The sequence below is a fragment of the Castor canadensis genome, chromosome 7, assembly GCF_047511655.1.
Source record: "Castor canadensis chromosome 7, mCasCan1.hap1v2, whole genome shotgun sequence".
NCBI lineage: Eukaryota > Metazoa > Chordata > Mammalia > Rodentia > Castoridae > Castor > Castor canadensis.
In genome coordinates this window covers 20,296,224-20,315,575 of record NC_133392.1, presented here as the reverse complement: position 1 = coordinate 20,315,575, position 19,352 = coordinate 20,296,224, and the positions used below count along the sequence as shown (strand labels likewise).

The 19,352-nt window shown below is 37.7% G+C and overlaps 1 protein-coding gene across 10 annotated transcripts in view; it reads left to right on the top strand.

The window, feature by feature from the left end:
- Positions 1-11,389, top strand: part of Add3 (adducin 3) — a 138,816-nt gene extending 127,427 nt beyond the window's left edge. For 9 of the 10 annotated variants that reach the window (XM_020183099.2, XM_074078339.1, XM_020183101.2 and 6 more), the window contains exons 13-15: positions 7,197-7,320; positions 8,595-8,690; positions 9,181-11,389. In XM_020183099.2, coding sequence (XP_020038688.2) covers positions 7,197-7,320; positions 8,595-8,690; positions 9,181-9,467 — 507 coding nt within the window. In that variant the 3' untranslated portion in view covers positions 9,468-11,389. The remainder of the gene's footprint in view (positions 1-7,196; positions 7,321-8,594; positions 8,691-9,180) is intronic. The other variant, XM_020183105.2, reaches the window with a different exon arrangement.
- The last annotated feature ends 7,963 nt before the right edge of the window (positions 11,390-19,352 follow it).

The window sequence follows — 19,352 nt, the reverse complement described above, 5'->3', positions numbered from 1 at the left end:
CCTTTCATGTGGGCAAAGGCTACAGGAAATCTCTCCAGTTTGAACCCTAGCCATTCAAGTCCGAATCTGGACTGGTTGTTCTTGAGGCCACTGCATGGGCTCGTCCTGAGGGTGCTGTGCTTCTTGTCTATGTTGCATCCTCTGTTTTCTGTATGTGTGTCTTCTGCTTCTTCAGTTTTCTCTTTCACCATGAATGCATCTCCTAAAAGCTTTCTGAGACAGGATATGTGGAAGGTCGCAATCTGAAATGCCTTTATTCTCCCTTCAAATGTGCATATGAGTATAAAATTTTAGTTAGGAGTAATTTTCCTCTGAGTTATGAAAAACATCACTCTTTTTTCCACTGTTTTATAATTGAGAAGTGTTAGAGCATTGTGATTCCTGAACCTTTAACAGGATCCTTTCTTTTAGAACTTTTCTACATCCCTGCTGTTCTGAAACTATGATTGTGTGCTTTGTAGTAGATCTCTTTTGAATCTTTGTTCTTAGCATTTAGTAACCCCATTAACTCTGCAAAGCCATACTTTTCAGTTCTGGGAAATTTTTTAAAATTTTTCTTCAATAGTTTTTTCCCTCTACTTTCTTTTTTGTTGTATCTTAAATTTTAAGCACTGAGCCTCTTGGAACCTCTAGTTTTTTTCTTTTTTCTCTACTTTGCACCTCTTTGTCTTTTTCTCTTACTGCCTCAGAGGTTTTCTTCACTTTGTTTTCTAACTCTTCTACTTAATTTTACATTTTGGTGTTGATTTTTTTTTAATTTTTAGATGTTAATTTTTATTAATTTTTTAACTTTAATTTGTTTTAGCTAATATGATCTTCATTTCATGTACACAGTATTCAGCTGCCTCTTGTCTTTGTCTTTGAGTTCCCTTTTCCTTGTTGGTTTTGATTTCTCATACATGTTGGAAGCTTTCCTCATAGGTTTAGTAATCTGTACATTCCGTTTAGATTGAAGAATGGGACACCAAAAGCCAGTCTGTCAGAAGTTCTGGATGTGTACTGAGCCCATGGATTGATGAACTGCATTGTAGGGTGATTGGATGCACACAAGGTTGTTTCTCTGGGGAATCCACAAATACAGTTCCTTGTCTGAGACCATTTCCAGTTTCCCACCATCATTCTAGGAGCCTTCAGCAGTATTTTGTGTCCCTAATCACTTTTTCCTAAAGAATAAGCCTCTGTCTTCTGCAGACATAAGAGGTAAATACTTGACTGTAGAGTAGGGACGATGACCTGGGAATCTGTCTGTTTCTTATTCAGACTTCTCGATTATATCTCTACCCTCAGCTTTCCATCACCAGCATCTTCTGTGGGACCTGATGCCCTTAGTTTCTGAACCTTACCAGGACTCTACCGGGCAAGTGAGCATACTTCTCATTTGCACTCTTCTTTACAACACTATGGCTTCAGCTTTGTCAGCTCTACTATGCACTCTCCATTTGTTTTCCAAAACTGTGTTAACATTTCTTATTCATTGTCCACCCCCTCCTTCTTCTGAGACAGGTCTTGCTATGTACTGTAGGCTAGCCTTGAACTCCTGATCCTCCTGCCTCAGCCTCCTGAGTGCTGGAATTATAGGCATGTGCCACCATGCCCTGCTTCTCTCCCATTTTCTTTGTGAGTGTGTGAGAGAGAGAGAGAGAGAGAGAGAGAGAGAGAGAGAGAGAGTGTGTGTGTGTGTGTGTGTGTGTGTATACCTTTCTGATCAAGCACCTGTGATTCCAATACTCAGGAGGCAAAGATCAGGAGAATGGCAGCCATCCCAGGCAAAAAGTTAGCAAGACACCTTCTCAATGAGGTGTGGTGCATACCTATCATTCCCGCTTCAAGAGAGGCTGGAAAAATAGGAGGATCACAATACATGTGGGCCCAGGCAAAAATGCGAGACCCTATTAGAAAAATAAAGTAAAAAGAGCTGGAGGTATGGCTCAAATGGTAGAATGCCTGTCTAGCAAGTGTGAGGCCCTGAGTTCAAACCTCAGTACTGGGGGGAAAAAAGTACACCTGTCTGGAATTCATGACCAGCCACCAATGCATTAGAATACTTTCAGGAATCCTACACATAGAAGAAGAAGATAAACAACTATAAAAATACAGGAAAGCAGTACTGATGGCTCAGACCTGTAATCCTAGCTACTTGCAAGGCTGAGATAGAGAGGTTTGTGGTTCGAAGCCAGCCCAGGCAAATAGTTCAAAAGACTCCCATCTCCAAAATGGATGTGCAACTCAAACAGTAGCAAACTCCAATCCCACCAAAAAATTTTTTTAAAAATACAGGAAAGATTAAATCTTTCTAGAAGGGTACATAAGCAAACAAGGACTAGAAAAGGCTCAGTCATTATAAAAACAACAAAATGACAGGAATTAATATATGCTCTCATTAATAATTCAAAAAATAAATGGTCTTAATTCCCCAATTAAAAGATACAGATTTGGATTAAAAAAACAAGGCCAAACTTCTGCCTACAAGAAACATACATCACTGGCAAAGATAAACATAGACTGAAAGTGAAAGAATAAGAAAAATAATGCAAACAAATGGACCCTGAAGCAAGAATTAATAGCTGTACTCATATCAGACAAAGCAGACTTGAAACCAAAATGAGGCAGAAGAGACATAGAAGGTCACTTCATATTGATAAAGGCAACAATCCTTCAAGAGGATCTAACAATTATAAATATATATAAACTGAATATCAATGCACACAATTTCATAACACAAAACTACTACACACAATAGTGAATGACTTCAGTACCCAACTCTTATAAATAGGTCATCCAGACCAAAAATAAGCAGATGTTGTGCCAGTGGCTCATGCCTGTAATCCTAGCTACTCAAGAGGCAGAGATCAGGAGGATCACGATTTAAAGCCAGCCTGGGCAAATAGTTCCACGAGACCCTATCTTGAAAAAACCGTTCACAAAAAAGGGGTAGTGGGGTGGCTTAAGGTGTAGGCCCCTGAGTTCAAGCCCCAGTACCAAAAAAAAAAAAAAAAAGATGTCAGAATTAAATTACACTGCAGATCAGATGGATTTGACAGGTATCTACACATTCTGCTCAGCAGCCCATGGAACTTTCAAACTAGATCATATTTTAGGACATAAAGCAAATCTTAACAAATACAAAAGGAAATAAAATAATGTATTGTGTCTTATCAGATTATAATGGTATAAAACTAAAATTCAACAGCAGAAGAAACTACAGAAAATATACAAACACATGGAAATTGAACAGTGTACTTTTGAATAATCAGTGGTTCATTAAAAAATTTAGGGTACAAATTTAAAAATTACTAGAATCAAATGAAAATGAAAAAACAGCTTACCAGAATCTATGGGATACAGTGAAGGTAATTCTGAGAAGAAGTTTATAGCTATCAGTGCCTACATTAAAAAAAAAAAATCAAATACCATGTGACGAATTCAATCCTACCACCACCACAAACACACACAAAGATTTTTGATTGTTTGGTGGCACTGGGGCTTGAACTCAGGGCCTCACACTTGCTAGGCAGGCACTCTATCACTTGAGCTATTTTACCAGCTCTGTTTTGTGTTGATTTACAAGATAGGGTTTCAGGAACTGTTGTCCCAGGCTGACTTTGAACCACGATCCTTCTTATCTCTGGCTCCTGCTTAGCTAGGATTACAGGCATCCAGCATACAAAAAAGATTTTAAATAACCTAATGATGTACCTCAGGGTCTTATAAAAACAAGAACAAGCCAATCCTAAAACTAGTAGAAATAATAGAGATAAGAGCTAAAATTAATAACATGGAAACTAAAATAACAATATAAAGGATTAGTAAGAACAAAGAGTTGGTTCTTTCAAAGGATAAGCAAGATTGACTAATCAAACTAATCAAAAGAAAGTGAAGACTCAAATTAAGATAAAAAGAGGATACCACAACAGACGCAACTGAAATCCAGAGGATTGTTAGAACATATGAAAACTTGTATTCCAATAAACTGGAAAATCTAGAAGGAATAGATAAATTTCTAGACACATATGATCTACCAAAATTGAGCCAAGAAGATTTTAAAAAAAAAAAAAAAAAAGCCTAAACACACAATAAGCCTGAAGCAGTAATAAACAGCCTCTCAACAAAGTAAACCTACTGGACAGATTCACTGCTGAATTCTACCAGACTGTTAAGGAAGAACAAACACCCATGCTCCTCAAACTATTTCATAAAATAGAAAGGGAGGAAACACTTTTACTCATTCTACAAAACCACTATTATCATGATACCAAAACCAGTATTGTATTAAATGGGGAAAAACTGAAATCATTTCCTCTAAAATCAAAAATAGGGCAAGGATGTTTACTCTCTCTACTTTATTCAATATAATGCTTGAAATCTTAGCCAGAGTAATAAGGCAAGAAAAAGAACTAAAAGGGATACAAATAAGAAAGGAGGATGTCAAATTATCTCTACTTGCAGATCAAATGATCCTGTATTTAAAATACCCTAAAGACTCTACCAGAAGACTCAGATCTGATAAATACTTTCAGCAAAGTAGCAGAGTACAAAATCAGTAGCTTTTCTATATACCAGTAACAAACTGGCTAAGAAAGAAGTCAGGAAAACAATCCCATTCACAATAGCCTCAAATAAATACCTATGAATAAACCTAACCAAAGAGGTCGAAGACCTCTATAATGAAAGTTATAAAATATTGAAGAAAGAAATTAAGATACTAGATGATGAAAACGCCCCCATTGATCTATAGATCAGCAGTATTAATATTGTGAAAATGGCCATATTATCAAAAGTTATCTATAGATTGAGTGCAACTCTCATCAGAATTCAAAGACATTCTTCACAGGGCTAGAAAAAGCAACTGTAAAATTTATATGGAACCACAAAAGACCCAAAATAGCTAAAGCAGTCAGGGGCGGGGAGGGGGAGGACGGGGATGGAATAGTAAAAGTATCACGATACCTGACTTAAAATTATACTGCAGGGCCATAGGAACAAAGACAGCATGGTGCTGGTATAAAAACAAACATGTAAACCCATGGATTGGATTATTGGACCTAGAGATAAACCCACACAGCTATAGCCACCATATTCCTGACAAGGTACCCAAAGCACATCAGTGAAAGACAGCATCTTTAACAAATGGTGCTGAGCAAACTGTATATCCACTTGTAGCTGACTAAAATAGATCCCTCTCTCTTACCTTGTACAAAAGTCAATTCAAAATGGATCAAAGACCTTAATGGAAGACCTGAAACTTTGAAAGTACTAAAGAAAAACAAAAGGGAACCACTTCAAGATACAGGCATAGTAATGCCTTTCTGAATACAACTCCAGTTGCGTAGAAAATAAGAGCAAGAATTAAAAAGCTTCTACACAGCAAGAAAATCATCAAAGTGAAAAAATGGCCTACAGAGTGGGACAAAATTTTGCCAGCTATTCATCTGACAGAGATCCAGAACATAAAGAACTCAAAAAATGAAACACCAAAAGAGCAAATAATCCAGTCAACAGATGATCAAATGAATTGAGCAGACACTTTTCAGAAGAACAAACTCAAATGGCCAATAAATACATGAAAAAAAAATTCAATGTCTTTAGCCATCAGGGAAATAAATGCAAATCAAAATTACATTGAGGTGCTGGTGAAGTGGCTCAAGTAGTAGAGCACCTGCCTAGCAAGCATGAGGCCCTGAGTTCAGAGCCTAGTACCGCCAAAAAAAACTACATTGAAATTTCAGCTCCCCTCAGAATGACTACCAAGAAAATAATATGCTAGCAGCATGGCTTAAGTGGTAGAGTGCCTGACTAGCAAGCACAAGGACCCAAGTTCAAACCCTAGTACTGGAAGAAAAAAAAAAAAAGGTGGCACATTGCTGGTGGAGTGGCTCAGGTGGTAAGAGCACCTGCCTTATAAGCATGAGGCTTTGAGTTGAAAACCCAGTGCCTCCAAAAAAAAAAAAGAAAGAAAACAAAGAACAATAAATGCTAACAAGGATGCAGGAAATCCTATACTTCGTTGGTGGGAATGTAAATTGGTCCATTTACTACTAAATTTCCATCCGGAAATAAGTATGAAGGTTCCTCAAAAAACTAAAAATAGAACTACTGTGTGATACCGTTTTGCCACTTCTGGGTATGTACCTGAAAGAATCTAAGTCAGCATACAATAGAGGTAACTGCATACCCATGTTTATCACATCACCATGCTTAATAGCCAAGTCATGGAATCAGCCTAGGTGCCCACCAGCAGGTGAATGCATAAAGAAAATGTGGCATATCTACACAATGGATTATATTATTTATTCAGTAATAAAGAAGAATGAAATAACATCATTTGCATGGAACGTGGCTAGAACTGGATATTATCCTGTTAAGTGAAGTAAGCCAGACTCAGAAAGAAACACTGTGGGTTTTTTTTTTTTTTTCTCATATGTAGAATCTAGGAAGGAAAACAGATCATGAAAGTAGATGGGGGACTGTTAGGGAAAAGGGAAGGGAGGAAGTGAGAGTAATGGGGGCTGAATATGATCAAAGTACACTATATGCATGTCAGTTAAGCCCATTTTGTACATTTAATGTATGCTAATCATAAAATTTTATCCTCTTTTTCTGTTCCTTTATTATCATTTAAGTGGGGTTTTTTTAGAAAGGATCAAAACTAGATGTGTGAGTTCAGCCTGCCAGTTTAAGTGAAAGTCTCATTAATTCCTTTTCTAGAGAAAATAACTACAAGTTTATTTTCATGACAAATTTGAAGACATTCTTTTGGTATAGTTTTTTATAAAAGTTAAAATCTTGGTTTTTCAAGATATTTCTTAGTTGCTGAAACTTACTAGAACTTGTTTTTTATATATTTTTTAAAAAGTTTATTAGGTACTGGAGATGTAGTTCAGTGGTGGAAGAACACTTATTAGCATGTGCAAGGCCCTGAGTTCAATCTCCAGTACCCCCAAAATAAACAAACAAACATCTGCAGTCTTATGGAGGCAACCTTTGGTGGCAGTTTTAGTCGATTGGATCAGTAATCAAAGAGCATTAATCTGATAGAGTTAAACAAAACATGTTGCTTTGTCATTTCTTACAGTCAACTGTCATAGTCACAAACATATATTTGTACATATGTGAGTATTTGTATGTATATGTAAATAGATAGGGAGATAGATACATGAAAAAGTCTTGGTGATGAATCTAGTCTTATTCTTCACAAGACCATGCAGTTTGAAGATGATGATCATGGCCCTCCAGCTCCCCCTAACCCCTTCAGTCATCTCACGGAAGGAGAACTTGAGGAATACAAGAAGACAATCGAAAGAAAACAGCAAGGCCTGGAAGGTTAGTTCATTTTTAGATTAAGCTCAGGATAACCACACTGATGACAGCAGAGCACCTTGAGTTGGATGATAAAAGGCAGTCACAGTTTTTTTGTCTTTTTGGTTTTAATGTTCCTTTTTATACTAGATTAGTCTGTTTCATCTGCCCCTGGTCTTTGCTGAATGCAGGTAAGACTGAAATGCAAAGAACTGCCATGTATCTTATCAGGTAGAGAATTCTGTTCTTCCTCAGAAAGCAATCTGAATGCTGGCAGTTTTCTAATAAAATTTAAAAAGTGAAATCTCCAGATGAGTAAAGAATACTAGCCAAATGTGTTAATAGATTTAAACCTTTCATACTATGTAGCTTTTAAAAACTTTTGTTTTGAAAAATGAGGAATTCATTCAGAGTGGAGGATAAGAGGTCTGTGACCCCAAAAGAGGGTTAGAGCATCTGCTTTAGTTCATCTGCAAACTATAGTTAAAATTTTTACCCAAAGCAAAACAGAAACCAGTAGTTAAAGAATTTTATCCATGTTAGATATCATATAGGAAGAATTTATGACATCTGAACTATGCAAGGAACAGTTTTTACCGGTGTATGTAGCTTTAAAAAAAAAAAGTGCACATCATCCTACCTCATTAATGCATTTACACTAAATGTTCTAAGTGACATATTAACTTGTTTATTCTTAAATAATGTATGAAGCTTTCTCTTTTTCTTTGTATTTTGTAAAATGTCCTCTTTAATCTCTTATTTTTTGAAAGCCTAACAGTGCCAAGTAAAAAATACTGTACTCTAGAACTATCACTTTTTATGTAACTTTGTAAGTACTTTCTTTTACATGCATTATGAGCCTCCTGAATTAGCACACTAATATTGCTCTGACGAAATCACTAGTTGGATATTGTTCTGAAATTTCATGAAGCAGTCTGCCTCATTAATGTAGAAGCCGTGGTGAGGCTTCATGATTCTTTCATCTGGATGCTAAGTATATTTTGGTTTCCTAACACTCATAAAAACTAAATGCATACGTATTATTTGCCTGGGCTGCTAATAGCCATGCTTCCTTTGTAACCTTGTATGTAAAATTACTATTTGCAGCCAAAAGTCTTAACACATTAATCTCCTCTTGATGCATAATTATTGACCCATGGAATAACTGTTAGCATGCTTAGCTCATGACTGAAGAGTTTACCATCTCCGTATGTAGGTATTTGTTGTATGCACTAACCTCCCTGAAGTCTTACGCTTGTTTATTTTGCATGGCTTTTAACTAAACTCTTACCCAACAGATGCCGAGCAGGAGTTACTCTCAGATGACGCTTCATCTGTTTCACAAATTCAGTCTCAAACTCAGTCACTGCAAAATGTCCATGAAAAATTAGAAGGTATTCAATGTTATTTCCCATAGTTCATTGAGTAGTCTTGAAAGCTTGTCCCATCATTTGTTTTCATGTAAGAAGTTAAACACTGGTTTACAGTAAGTTTGCTGTGGATTTTACTTAAATCTCCTAATAATCTTACATTTTTTACTAAATGGGATGCTACTTTTATTCAGCATTTATATTGATTTGCTTTAATCCAGATTTTGGCAACCCATGGTTCCTAAGAATTTGTGACCCCAAAAACTAAAGAAATTATATGTTGTCTTCCTCTCTTACACAGACTTGAGTTACAATGACACTGTCAGGTCATCAAATCAGAACTACCTAGCTTTGACTTTTTAGCAACTTCTCTTCCCCTGATTAGCTTCATGCTAATAGATCTATAGTTTATTAAAATGATTATCTTAATTAGAATTAATTAGTACATTGATCTGTGCACTAAGCAAAATGTTAACTATGTAAAATAACCCCCTAAAACCCTCCCCTTTTGTAGAAGACTATGAGATATTTTCCAAGAGCTTCATGGATGTGCCTGTCATGGTAGTAAATGGCAAGGATGATATGCATGATGTTGAAGATGAGCTTGCTAAGCAAGTGAGTAGATTAACTACAAGCACGACCATAGAAAACATCGAGATTACCATTAAGTCTCCAGAAAAAATTGAAGAAGTTCTGTCACCTGAAGGCTCACCTTCAAAATCGCCATCCAAGAAGAAGAAGAAATTCCGCACTCCTTCTTTTCTGAAAAAGAACAAAAAAAAAGAGAAAGTTGAAGCTTAAATAAAGTCTTTTTGCAATTACTATTACAATGTGACATTGCACATTTAAATACCACATTTAAGTTGATGATTAATATACAATGTAGGTCAGATTGGGGGTACATAGCAAACTGGACTTTAAGAACTGGAAAGAGGTTTTACTAAAAGAAAAACATTATGAAAAAACTTTCAAATTCATCTCTCATTTTATATATCCAAAAATGGCTTTGAATTTTTAAATAGTCACTAGTTTTAATTAGCTCTGCCCTCATGAAGTATTATTAAAGTTCACCACTAATAGCTGTCAGTCTGAATTACTTCAGGCCTTCTCCATAATATCTACTGGAAAGAAATTGCCAATGAACAAGTGAGAATTTTTATTTCTCAACACCTGCTTCACTTGGTAATCAGATTATAATTTTTTTATCAGATTATTGACTCTTATCTCTGGGTCCCCATTGTTTTAATGGGCATTAATAGAATGCTTGAAAAGCTTCTAAAACAAGAATCTATAGCATTAGTATACACTGGCACATTTTTTAAAACATTTTAAGAAAAGATTTGTTTGGAATTTTATTCATAGTATAAAATTTCTTCACCTGAAGTAACTTTGTTTGCCAAAAAGTCATTTTAATAAACTATAATTTTTGAAAACTTCCTTTTTTATTAGTTAGAAAGCCCCTTATTTTTCACAGAGGGGATTTTGTATACATAACATGGATTATTTAGTTTAACTCTGGCAAAAACAACTTTTGTATGTTGGGATGTTTGTATACCATTCAGTATAAGAGTGTCTTATGCATATTAGCCAATCATTTTAACAGTAGAGCATTTTTGAGGCTGCTTGATACTAAGTATACTTAAATAGGATTCAAAAATCCAGGGATGTTATATCAAAGGGGCATATAAAGATTTATCTAGATTCATGTTTGAACCTTATAATGTATTTTTCTCTTAGTATTGCTTTTGAATGAAGAAATCTGTAATGTAACCAAATGAAAAGAGAAAGAATGAAAGGGAAAGTAAAAAAATTAAAGAACAAAAGATAGGATTTGAAAAGAATTCTAGTTTGATAATGACTCATATTCACAATAGGTTAGTGACTTAACAGAAAGCATGTCCCAAATTTCTAACATCCTGCTTCTCTGCCAGAAGCACTATCATGGCTGATAATTGAGTTTTCAAAGGGTCACATCCTCCTAACTTGTGCATTTTTAGAGAGCAGCACTAGAAGAAATCAGTAGGTCTAATCCCACCAGTAAGAAAACTACCATTTTGATTCTTACAAACTTTTAAAAAGTATTTTCAGTTAACTTTCTTTCTGATGTAAATACAAATTTAAACCTAGGCTTAATATAGTTTTTCTCCCTTTCTCAAGTGATGTCACAAATCAGTGTAAAATCAGTGATCCAAAATAGTGGGTAAAGGTAATCCAAAGTGAACATTCTGGAGGATGAGTTGGCGTGCAGTTACATTGATTACAGTGTGCTCTGGACTGGTTCTGTGTGGCTGTGTGTGTATAATGCTGCAGAGTTGAAACAGAGCCTGAAAATGTCGCTCCAGATCTCATTAACTACTGGAATCAGTGTTTTAATCTCTTAGTGGAAGCTTTCAGTTGCTTAACTGCATATTTGAGGATTATTTTATGTTCTACATCATTTATGTTGTATTACAACATATGTAGAAACAGTAACCTGTGAACTATGCTTTTCCATAACTTTTTAAAAATATATATATCTAAATGAATGCAGTGTGCATAAATATTTTTAAATGCAACAGTAAACTATTGCACCTTTTGCTAATGCCTCTATTTACTTGCTTTGGCATAATGAATGAGCCAATGAACCTGTGTCCTGTGGAAAATTGTATAAATGTTATCAGATATTGCTCTTAGATGTTATGCTAATTAATGTTAAATCACAAATAAACGGTATTTTAAATATACGAATTTGGTATTGTGTGGTTTCTGTTCTGGAGTGGTTTCCTAACCTGTGCTTTGTGGTCTGTCAAGTACTACAGTGAAACTTTGAGTAAGGTTAATGCCTCTAAATGAGAAGTATCTTGACATACGTATTTTCAAATTAGTTTTGAAAGTTCATGTATTAACATAGAGCATATAGAGTATATATTCATTATATTATTATGTGTAATATGTAATGAAACCTTTCTTGTTTCAAATCATACTGGAGAAAATACTCCCTAAAGGACCTGTTTTTTTGTCTTGATAGAGTTTGGTGGCCTTGGAATTTTGATAATCTCAATTCTACTGTTCATATCTATCAATCTAGGATAGATGATGTTGTAAAATAGGTACTGAGTTTATACATATCTGCTCTTTTGAATTTTAGTTAATTATATAAAGAAAATAGAATAGAAAATATTCCAACATTCCACATTTAACATTTAAATTTTTGTTCCATTACAGCTCTTGCCCAGTTATATATGTATTTTCTTTGTTGATAATCACAGTGTGGATATAGTATCTACTGTTTTTTCTTTTTCTGACTTAAAATAATCCACCCTAGAACATTTACAAACTAAATTCCTCATGTGAATAATTGCCTGTGATTTTTTTCCACTTTGTCCTAAAAATAGAGTAGTGGCGTATTCGAGGAGTAAATCATGTTAATTGAGGGTTCTGGTTAATCGAAGTTTTTACTGTAATTACCTATTATAAAAATGAAGGGCTTGGGCAGAGAAGAATAGATTCATAGTCTTGGACATATTTAATTGTAACCTTCGCTTGTAAATAACCCTGTGGTGAAAAAATGCTGTTTCAGAAAGATACTCATTTCAAAATTCCCTTCCATAAAGCTGCAACAATGAATGTTATCCTCAGTTCCACTTGAGAGTTAGGATAGCTTGAAAAGTTGCCTGTGCCATTTTCTTTATTGATCAGTATTTTCATTCAACTGGAAATGAAGACAAGTAACTAGATAAAATTATGACATTTTTTAAGATCAGAAAAAGGCAAAGTGGTTATTTTTTAAACTCAATGGTATTTTAAACACATATCCAAATTGTAATTTTGGCCAAACTGGAATTATAAAATGAAGTCTTCTTTGTGGCCACTAGAGGGTGGAATAGACCCAACAATAAAGTTCATCCTAGTCCTTGTGTTCAACTTCCCTTTTCTTAGACGGCAGGCACCATGTTTGTGAAATTAGCCAGAACTTGCAAGACATTTCCTTTTGTTGCTTATTCTCCTCACTAGACTGTTCTCAACTTGGCAGTTCCTAGCAGGTTCCAAGTTTTGAATTGGTATCCAAATATCACCCACATGACTACAGCGCCTTTGAAGAACACAGAGAATTGGCTCAGAAACTGATGGAAGTGACTCCACAGAGGTTTTCATGCCTGGGAATGGCAATATAATGCCTCCTTCAATAATTGGATTCTTTTTTATAAACTAATGCCTATCTTTGTTTCATGCCTTCTCTGTCGCAAAGACTATACTAAGTATTTTCCATATATTAACTCATTTGGCCTTCCCACCATCCCAACAAAGTAATTGATATTATCTTCATTTTGTAGATAATGAAACTAAGGTTTGTAGATGATGAAGGTGTTTTACCCATAGATTCAGACTGCCAAAATTACTAGTGCCCTCTGTGTGCTAGTCTCTGTGTGGCTCCAGTGTACGTTTTTGTGAACTTTTTAGGGAGAGGCAGTTCCCTTAGTTGGATGGTAAGTCCAGCCATGGTGACTGTAGGTTTTCATATAAGATATTTGGTATAAAACATTGACTTTTGACATGAAAGAATTTTTCCCCAGCAAATCACCTTAGAATGAAGAAATCAATGAAAAGGAGGAATAAGTTGTGGTGATGGTATCTTTATGAATAACTAACTCTTGAATCTTCCCCACGACACCCAGAAAATACATGAACCTTGGTTTAAGAGATTAGAAAGACTTGAGAAACCTTTTGTCTTTTGGATTTCCAGTGTTGGAATCAGGGAAGCTATTCAAAGGACAGTTTTTAAAAACTGAAAAGACATCTTTTTTAAAGATCAGAAGTGACTGTAGCTATTTATTTTGTTTAAATGAATGTAATTAGAGATGGTATTTCTTGGAGAAAAACCTAATGTACAGGCTAGAGTTCAGATCAAAAATAATTTTTGAGGAACTTTGAGAAGAAAGAAGCAAGCTTGCACATTTTGATATTCCTTCTATACCAGAAAAATCTTACACCTGGCAGAAAAACAGATGATGTGTATATCCAGTCCACAATTACTCTTAAGGCCTATATAATTTCTGGTTGGGTAGGTCTTGATACTGAAGCTGTGGTGAAGGTTATTAATTAAGCCAGCTTTTGCTTCTCAGTTTTATTCCTACATAAACTATCTTTAGGTTTTGTTATTCTCCAGAGCCAGCCTTGACCTTGCTTACAGTGGTTGGAAAATCCCTTAATCTCAGCCCCAGATAACTCTTGTCACTGTGCACAATACTAGTTTCCTGCTAAATTCCACGCCTTAAAATCAATAGCATTGGTTTTACTCATTGAATTTGATGTGTACTGAAGAATATTAAATTTCTAGGAAAATCATTCTAATATTTAAAATGTGTTTTTGAAATGGCAAATAACATGTAGTACAAATTTGTAGCATCAAAGGAAAAATGTGTAGATGAAATCTTTGTTCATTATTAGACTTTACCCCTCAAAAAGCCAGTAAAGCTAGGCATGGTGTTGCACACCTCTGTAATCCCAGCACGGGAAACAGGCAGGAGGGTTGCAAGATGAAAGCCAGTCTGAGCTACATAGAGAGATCCCGTCTCTCAAAAAAAGAAAAAAAGACCAGGGATTGGGGATGTAGCTCAGTGATAGAGTGCTTACCTAGCATGAACTGGGTTCAGTCCCCAGCACCACAACACAAAATAAACTCCCTTTGGAGTGTTTAGTTGAATTTTTTTTCTTAGACCAAATAATGTCCCCTTTGGTTGATACTCAGAGATGAAACTTTCAAGAAAAAACTTGTATTCCCTAAAGCAGTTATAACAGATATCCTGACAGATGGGGCTGGAAATGAGAAAGGTGTGTTATAAAATGAAGGAGTAAGTAAAGAGGAGGATTTCCCTAGGGTACGCTTGACTTACGTTAGCTTTTCTCCCCCAGCCTAGAGCCACAAGGCTGCTAGGCCCTTTTCAATGCCTTGCCAGTCAAGTGTTCTGTCCTTACTTCAGGAGCATTTTCTTTTGTAGACAGTCAGGATCTAAACGTGCCTTTTCCAAAAGCAATAATTTCTGAAGCTTCTCACCAAGCAGGAGCTATGGAGGAAGTAGTTGTTGCAGTCAGTAACTCGCCCCTTTCCTGTTGAGTAATGCTCTGGGATGGGGGGGTGGATTGCCACAGTGACTGGTGTGATAGACTTTGACTTCAGAGTAGATGACCTCCTCAGTTTTATGAGAGAACACGTAGATATAGCCAACTTGTTGGCAGGCATAAGCAAATGCTTCCAAACGTGTTTACTAGACTAACAAGGTTAAACATTACTTCCTACTTGGTTTCTATTTTGGAAGTGTTGGCTTCAGTGGTTTCAACTAAAATGAAGGTCTCTTGAGACTGATACCTAACATTGTATCCCAAATATTGTCTACTGGGGAGGAGGGGACCAGGGAGGTGCAACACTTCCATTGCACCTGGATCTTTCCTGTGTATAAGCGTTTTTAAAGTTAATTAGCTCAAAGTATATTGTTTTGTTTTAAAATATCTTTTAAATAATTTTATATTTTAGGACTGTATATATGAAAGCATTCTGCATATAGTTTTGGTCTTGTCTCCATTTTGATCTTTAGGTTAATATTGAGCAAGAGTCCATGCACATGTACTTGCCAAAGTCAAGCCGAGAATGGCTCAATTAACTGCAGAGCAGGACGAACTGGGTAGAGCAAGCTCTGGAATTCTTCCCACTCACTGAGCAAAGTCAGGTGTTTAGGGGACAGCTTGAGCTGAAGAAGTGAGTAGCAAATGCAGCCCAGCAGGCAAAACATGGAACCTGGAGAGCACAGTCAACCAAAAGCACAATTTGATAAGTGGTTTGTACCAGGGAAGCAAAAGTCCTTATCAGGAAAGGAGCAAGAAAGTGGGGTCATGGAAGTCACTTAGGATATGTGGGAGCCCCAGCCACAGAAGAAGCTTCAAGAGCAGTGCTTCCTCCCTCCACTTCCTGTGGGCTAATGGCAAGCCTGAGTATAGTTAGCAGTTCTTCAAGAGAGGAGCTCAGATGTAAGGAGAGTGGCAGATGAGGACTGTGTTCTCAGAACAGAAATACATGATACTGCTAGAATCCCGGAAAGGGCAATGTTCAGAGCTAAGGCCAGGTCCTGACTGGCCTGGTGGTGGGCTTGGCTCCATATGACAGAGCTAACGGATCCTAGCCCTACCTGTTGGAGAAGAGGAGCACTACGAAGACAGGAAGGGCCAGACCTGGCTTTCACAATGGAAGCAGCCTATGCGATAACACCCAGCAATGTAAGAGTGCTACATGGATGCTGGAGGGATTTATTGGTACTTTGCACCAGAACCTATCCAGGAGCTCTGGCAAAGACTAAAGAGCAAGGGACACATAACTACCAAAACTCTTAGCTGTGAAGATGGCCCGGTGTTCTTTGCAAACTACTTTTGTCTATCTGGAAGCAGCTTTCCATAGAAAAATATAGCTCTAGTGATGGCTCCCCACTTCCCAACCCTGCTGGGAGCACTACAGATGCACCTCAAGAGCCCTAATTGAATAGAAGAGGATCAAAGAATGTAGTCCGTGTTTCCTTCCTTGTTGAAAGAGACGTGCTCATGATTGCATGCTAGCCAAACAGATTGGATTCCACGTGGCTTGTCCTCCACAACCGTCTGGTTGTGATAATAGCTTTTGCCACTGAGTCAGAGGCCTCTGATTTGTCTTACCCCATTTCCCTCTCAGTTCACTCCTCTAGCCTGCTACTAGGTAGGTTGGCTTCCTTGGAACTTGACCCGTAGGGACTCCAATCAGCTGAGGACACAGGACCAAAGCGACCCCTGGCAAGCAGGGCCTCCTTTATACCCAGCTGCCCTAACCTGGGTGCCCACAGAGGCTTGCACCCTCTCAGATGCCTTCCCCTGCACTCCAGGCACTCTTCACCTGGCTACACTGGTAGGGGATGTTTCCTTTCAACCAAATGACTTCTTGGGAGTCTTTACTCCAATTCCTGCAAGGGGAGCAGGAAGTGTTTCTCTATTTCCCCCCATTTCTTCCTACTTTATCCTGTTATAGTAAAATAAATCCTTGCTAAAACTTCAAAAAAAAAATGGCTTCTTCCAAGCCAGGCATGGTGCAATCCTATAATCCCAGCTACTCAGGAGTTGGCAACAGGAGGGTCATAGTTTGAGGCCAGCCTGAGGGAAAAAACTTAGCAAGACCCTATCTCAGCAAGTCAGGTGTGGTGACATGTGCCTGTTATCACTCTGCTACTTGGGAGCCAGAGGTGAAAGGATCATGGGCAAAAATACAGCAAAAAGGGCTGGGGCATGGCTCAAGCGGCAGAGCACCTGCCTAACAGGCATGAAGCCTTGAGTTCAATCCCCAGTGCCACCAAAATAAATGACTTCCTCCTTTACCAAATTGCAGATGCACTCCAGGATCATACTGATTTCTGCCTGCCTTAAGCTGGCATTATGTATCTGTCTCCTTCCCAAGACTGTGAGCCCTGGGAAGGCGGGAGCTCTACCTTGTTCAAGCTGTTGTCCTCAACCCACCTCAACCTTTGGCCAAAAATATTCTTCATTTTTACTGCTTGTGATAATACTGCTCATGTTGGCAGCACTTTAGCAACATGTACACAGCAAAAGAAGCTCTGCGTCTCAAATCCTGCATAAGTCAGGAAGTGCTCAGTGTGAAATTCTTCTTGGAACCAGTATGATATACAAGACAAATAATAATAGCTACAGCTTAGCAAGTGCCTGTCATGTGTATGCATTGTACTGCTTGTTTTCATTACATTATCTCCTTTAATTGTCAGTCCTGCACCCTAGGGTTATCTCCACTGAAGGGAAACTGAGGCTTAGAGAAAAGCTAAGAAACTTGTCTGATTTCACCAACTAAGTAGTAGATCCAGGATTCAAACTCTCAGGTCTGTTGCTGACTATTGTGGCAAGTTCTTCACTGAGTATAGCCTTGCCTGCTGATGGGAAAATCGGGCATTAGAACTTGCAGCAAGGTCAGAGACGCCTCCCCAGCCAATCTCTCCTAGTTTCTAAGTGAGGAAGCATTTGCCTCAGGGCAACTAGCCTGGGCACACCCCTCCCCCCCAGCACACACATACCACACTGGCATCCACTAATCCAGAGTGGAGAGGAAATTCCTGATCAAGTATGTAGTGGAGTCTCCATTAGCTAGCCAAGGACAACTCTGGGATCATGCAAAGGACAGAGAAGACTGGGTCCTGGTCTTAGCAAACCCTTATGCAGGTGTTAATAAAGTGAACAGTGGTGTGGCGACACATCCTGGTCAGCAGTATGGGGTTTTTATTCATGGCTTGCCCATTTCCACTAATCGTTTATTTAACTGAAGTCCACTGTCATTGATGGAGGCTAGTGGCGCCTCATAACTCCATGGGTAAACTGAGGTAGCTAGAATTTAAAGCATCAAGTACTTTAAATGGATGCATTAATTTAATATAGCAAACCTCAAATATAGACACTATTATCTCCCATTCTTCAGGAGATAATAACTTAAGAGAAGTTACCAATAGTCACAAAATTAATAAGTAGCAAAGCTAGGGTCCAAACCCGAGCAATCAGACTTGAAGTTTATACTTCTACTGTCTTTGATCTCCAAAGATACCTTCTGTCTTATCCTCATTTACCATGGATCTTTGGGGACAGACATCAGTGAAATAAGCCATCACAGTATACCAGGTTCGTGTTTTCTTTATCACTCGGTCAATTTGATAATAGAATACCTAGCTAAACGTGGTATGTTACATATTATATTAATATTACATATTATCTTATTAAGCAATTTTACCAGTAGAGCCCTGAAATTTCCACACTTGAGATTATTGTCTCCTATCTCCCTTGTCCAATAATGAAGCATCATAGTCTAACAGCCAAGAGCTCTGGAGTCACAGAGCCCTCTGTGTGATTCCTTGCTCTTCACTTTTCTGTAGAATGTGCACAATTGCATTAACATCTTAGGGCAGCTATAAGAATTAGGCAAGACAATATACACAAAACCTTCATACCAAGCTGTCTCAGTAAGCCCTAGGAGTTGTATTCTTAGTATTGACATTTTCCTTGGTTTTCATGCTGTGTTACGAGGATTGAACTATGGCTGGCTCATCCCTCTCACTCTGTTACCCATTTGGAATGGTGTCATTCCTATTCCTTCTAAAAGTCTTGCTACAACTGTGACCAGGTTTCCAGTCTTTGAAAAAGAAGGACAGAAGATGAGCAATGAACAGATAACTATAATTTGCCCTTGTTCTTGGGAGGTTTGGTTTGTGCCCTGGGGAGGTGATAGATCTAAGTATTGTTAACTCCAATTCCTCCCAGATAGGGACAGAGGAGAGCAGCAGCTTCAAGATACAGGGAGGAGTTCAATTCTAAGAAGCTTTCAGTGGAAGCAACAGCCTTTTGGGTTCCTGTTCGAAAGGACTGATTTCCTGGCTTTTTGGCTCCGGAAAGCTGAGGGCCATCACAGAGGGGGTTGGTTGTCTAGGGTCCTCACGGCCCCAGCTGTTTCATCTTGGAAATCTAAAAAAAGTCTTTAATGAACAACCTTAAGTGATGTTTCACAATTTCAGTGTTCCATCCTGGACAGCTCTGGTGACAGAGGTCAGTTCAAACTGTTCTCAGGGCAGTCTAAAGATGCAGGAAGGCAAGTTCATATGAGTCCTGGGCAGGATATTCAGAAAATAAATATGCTCCTTAAGAAAA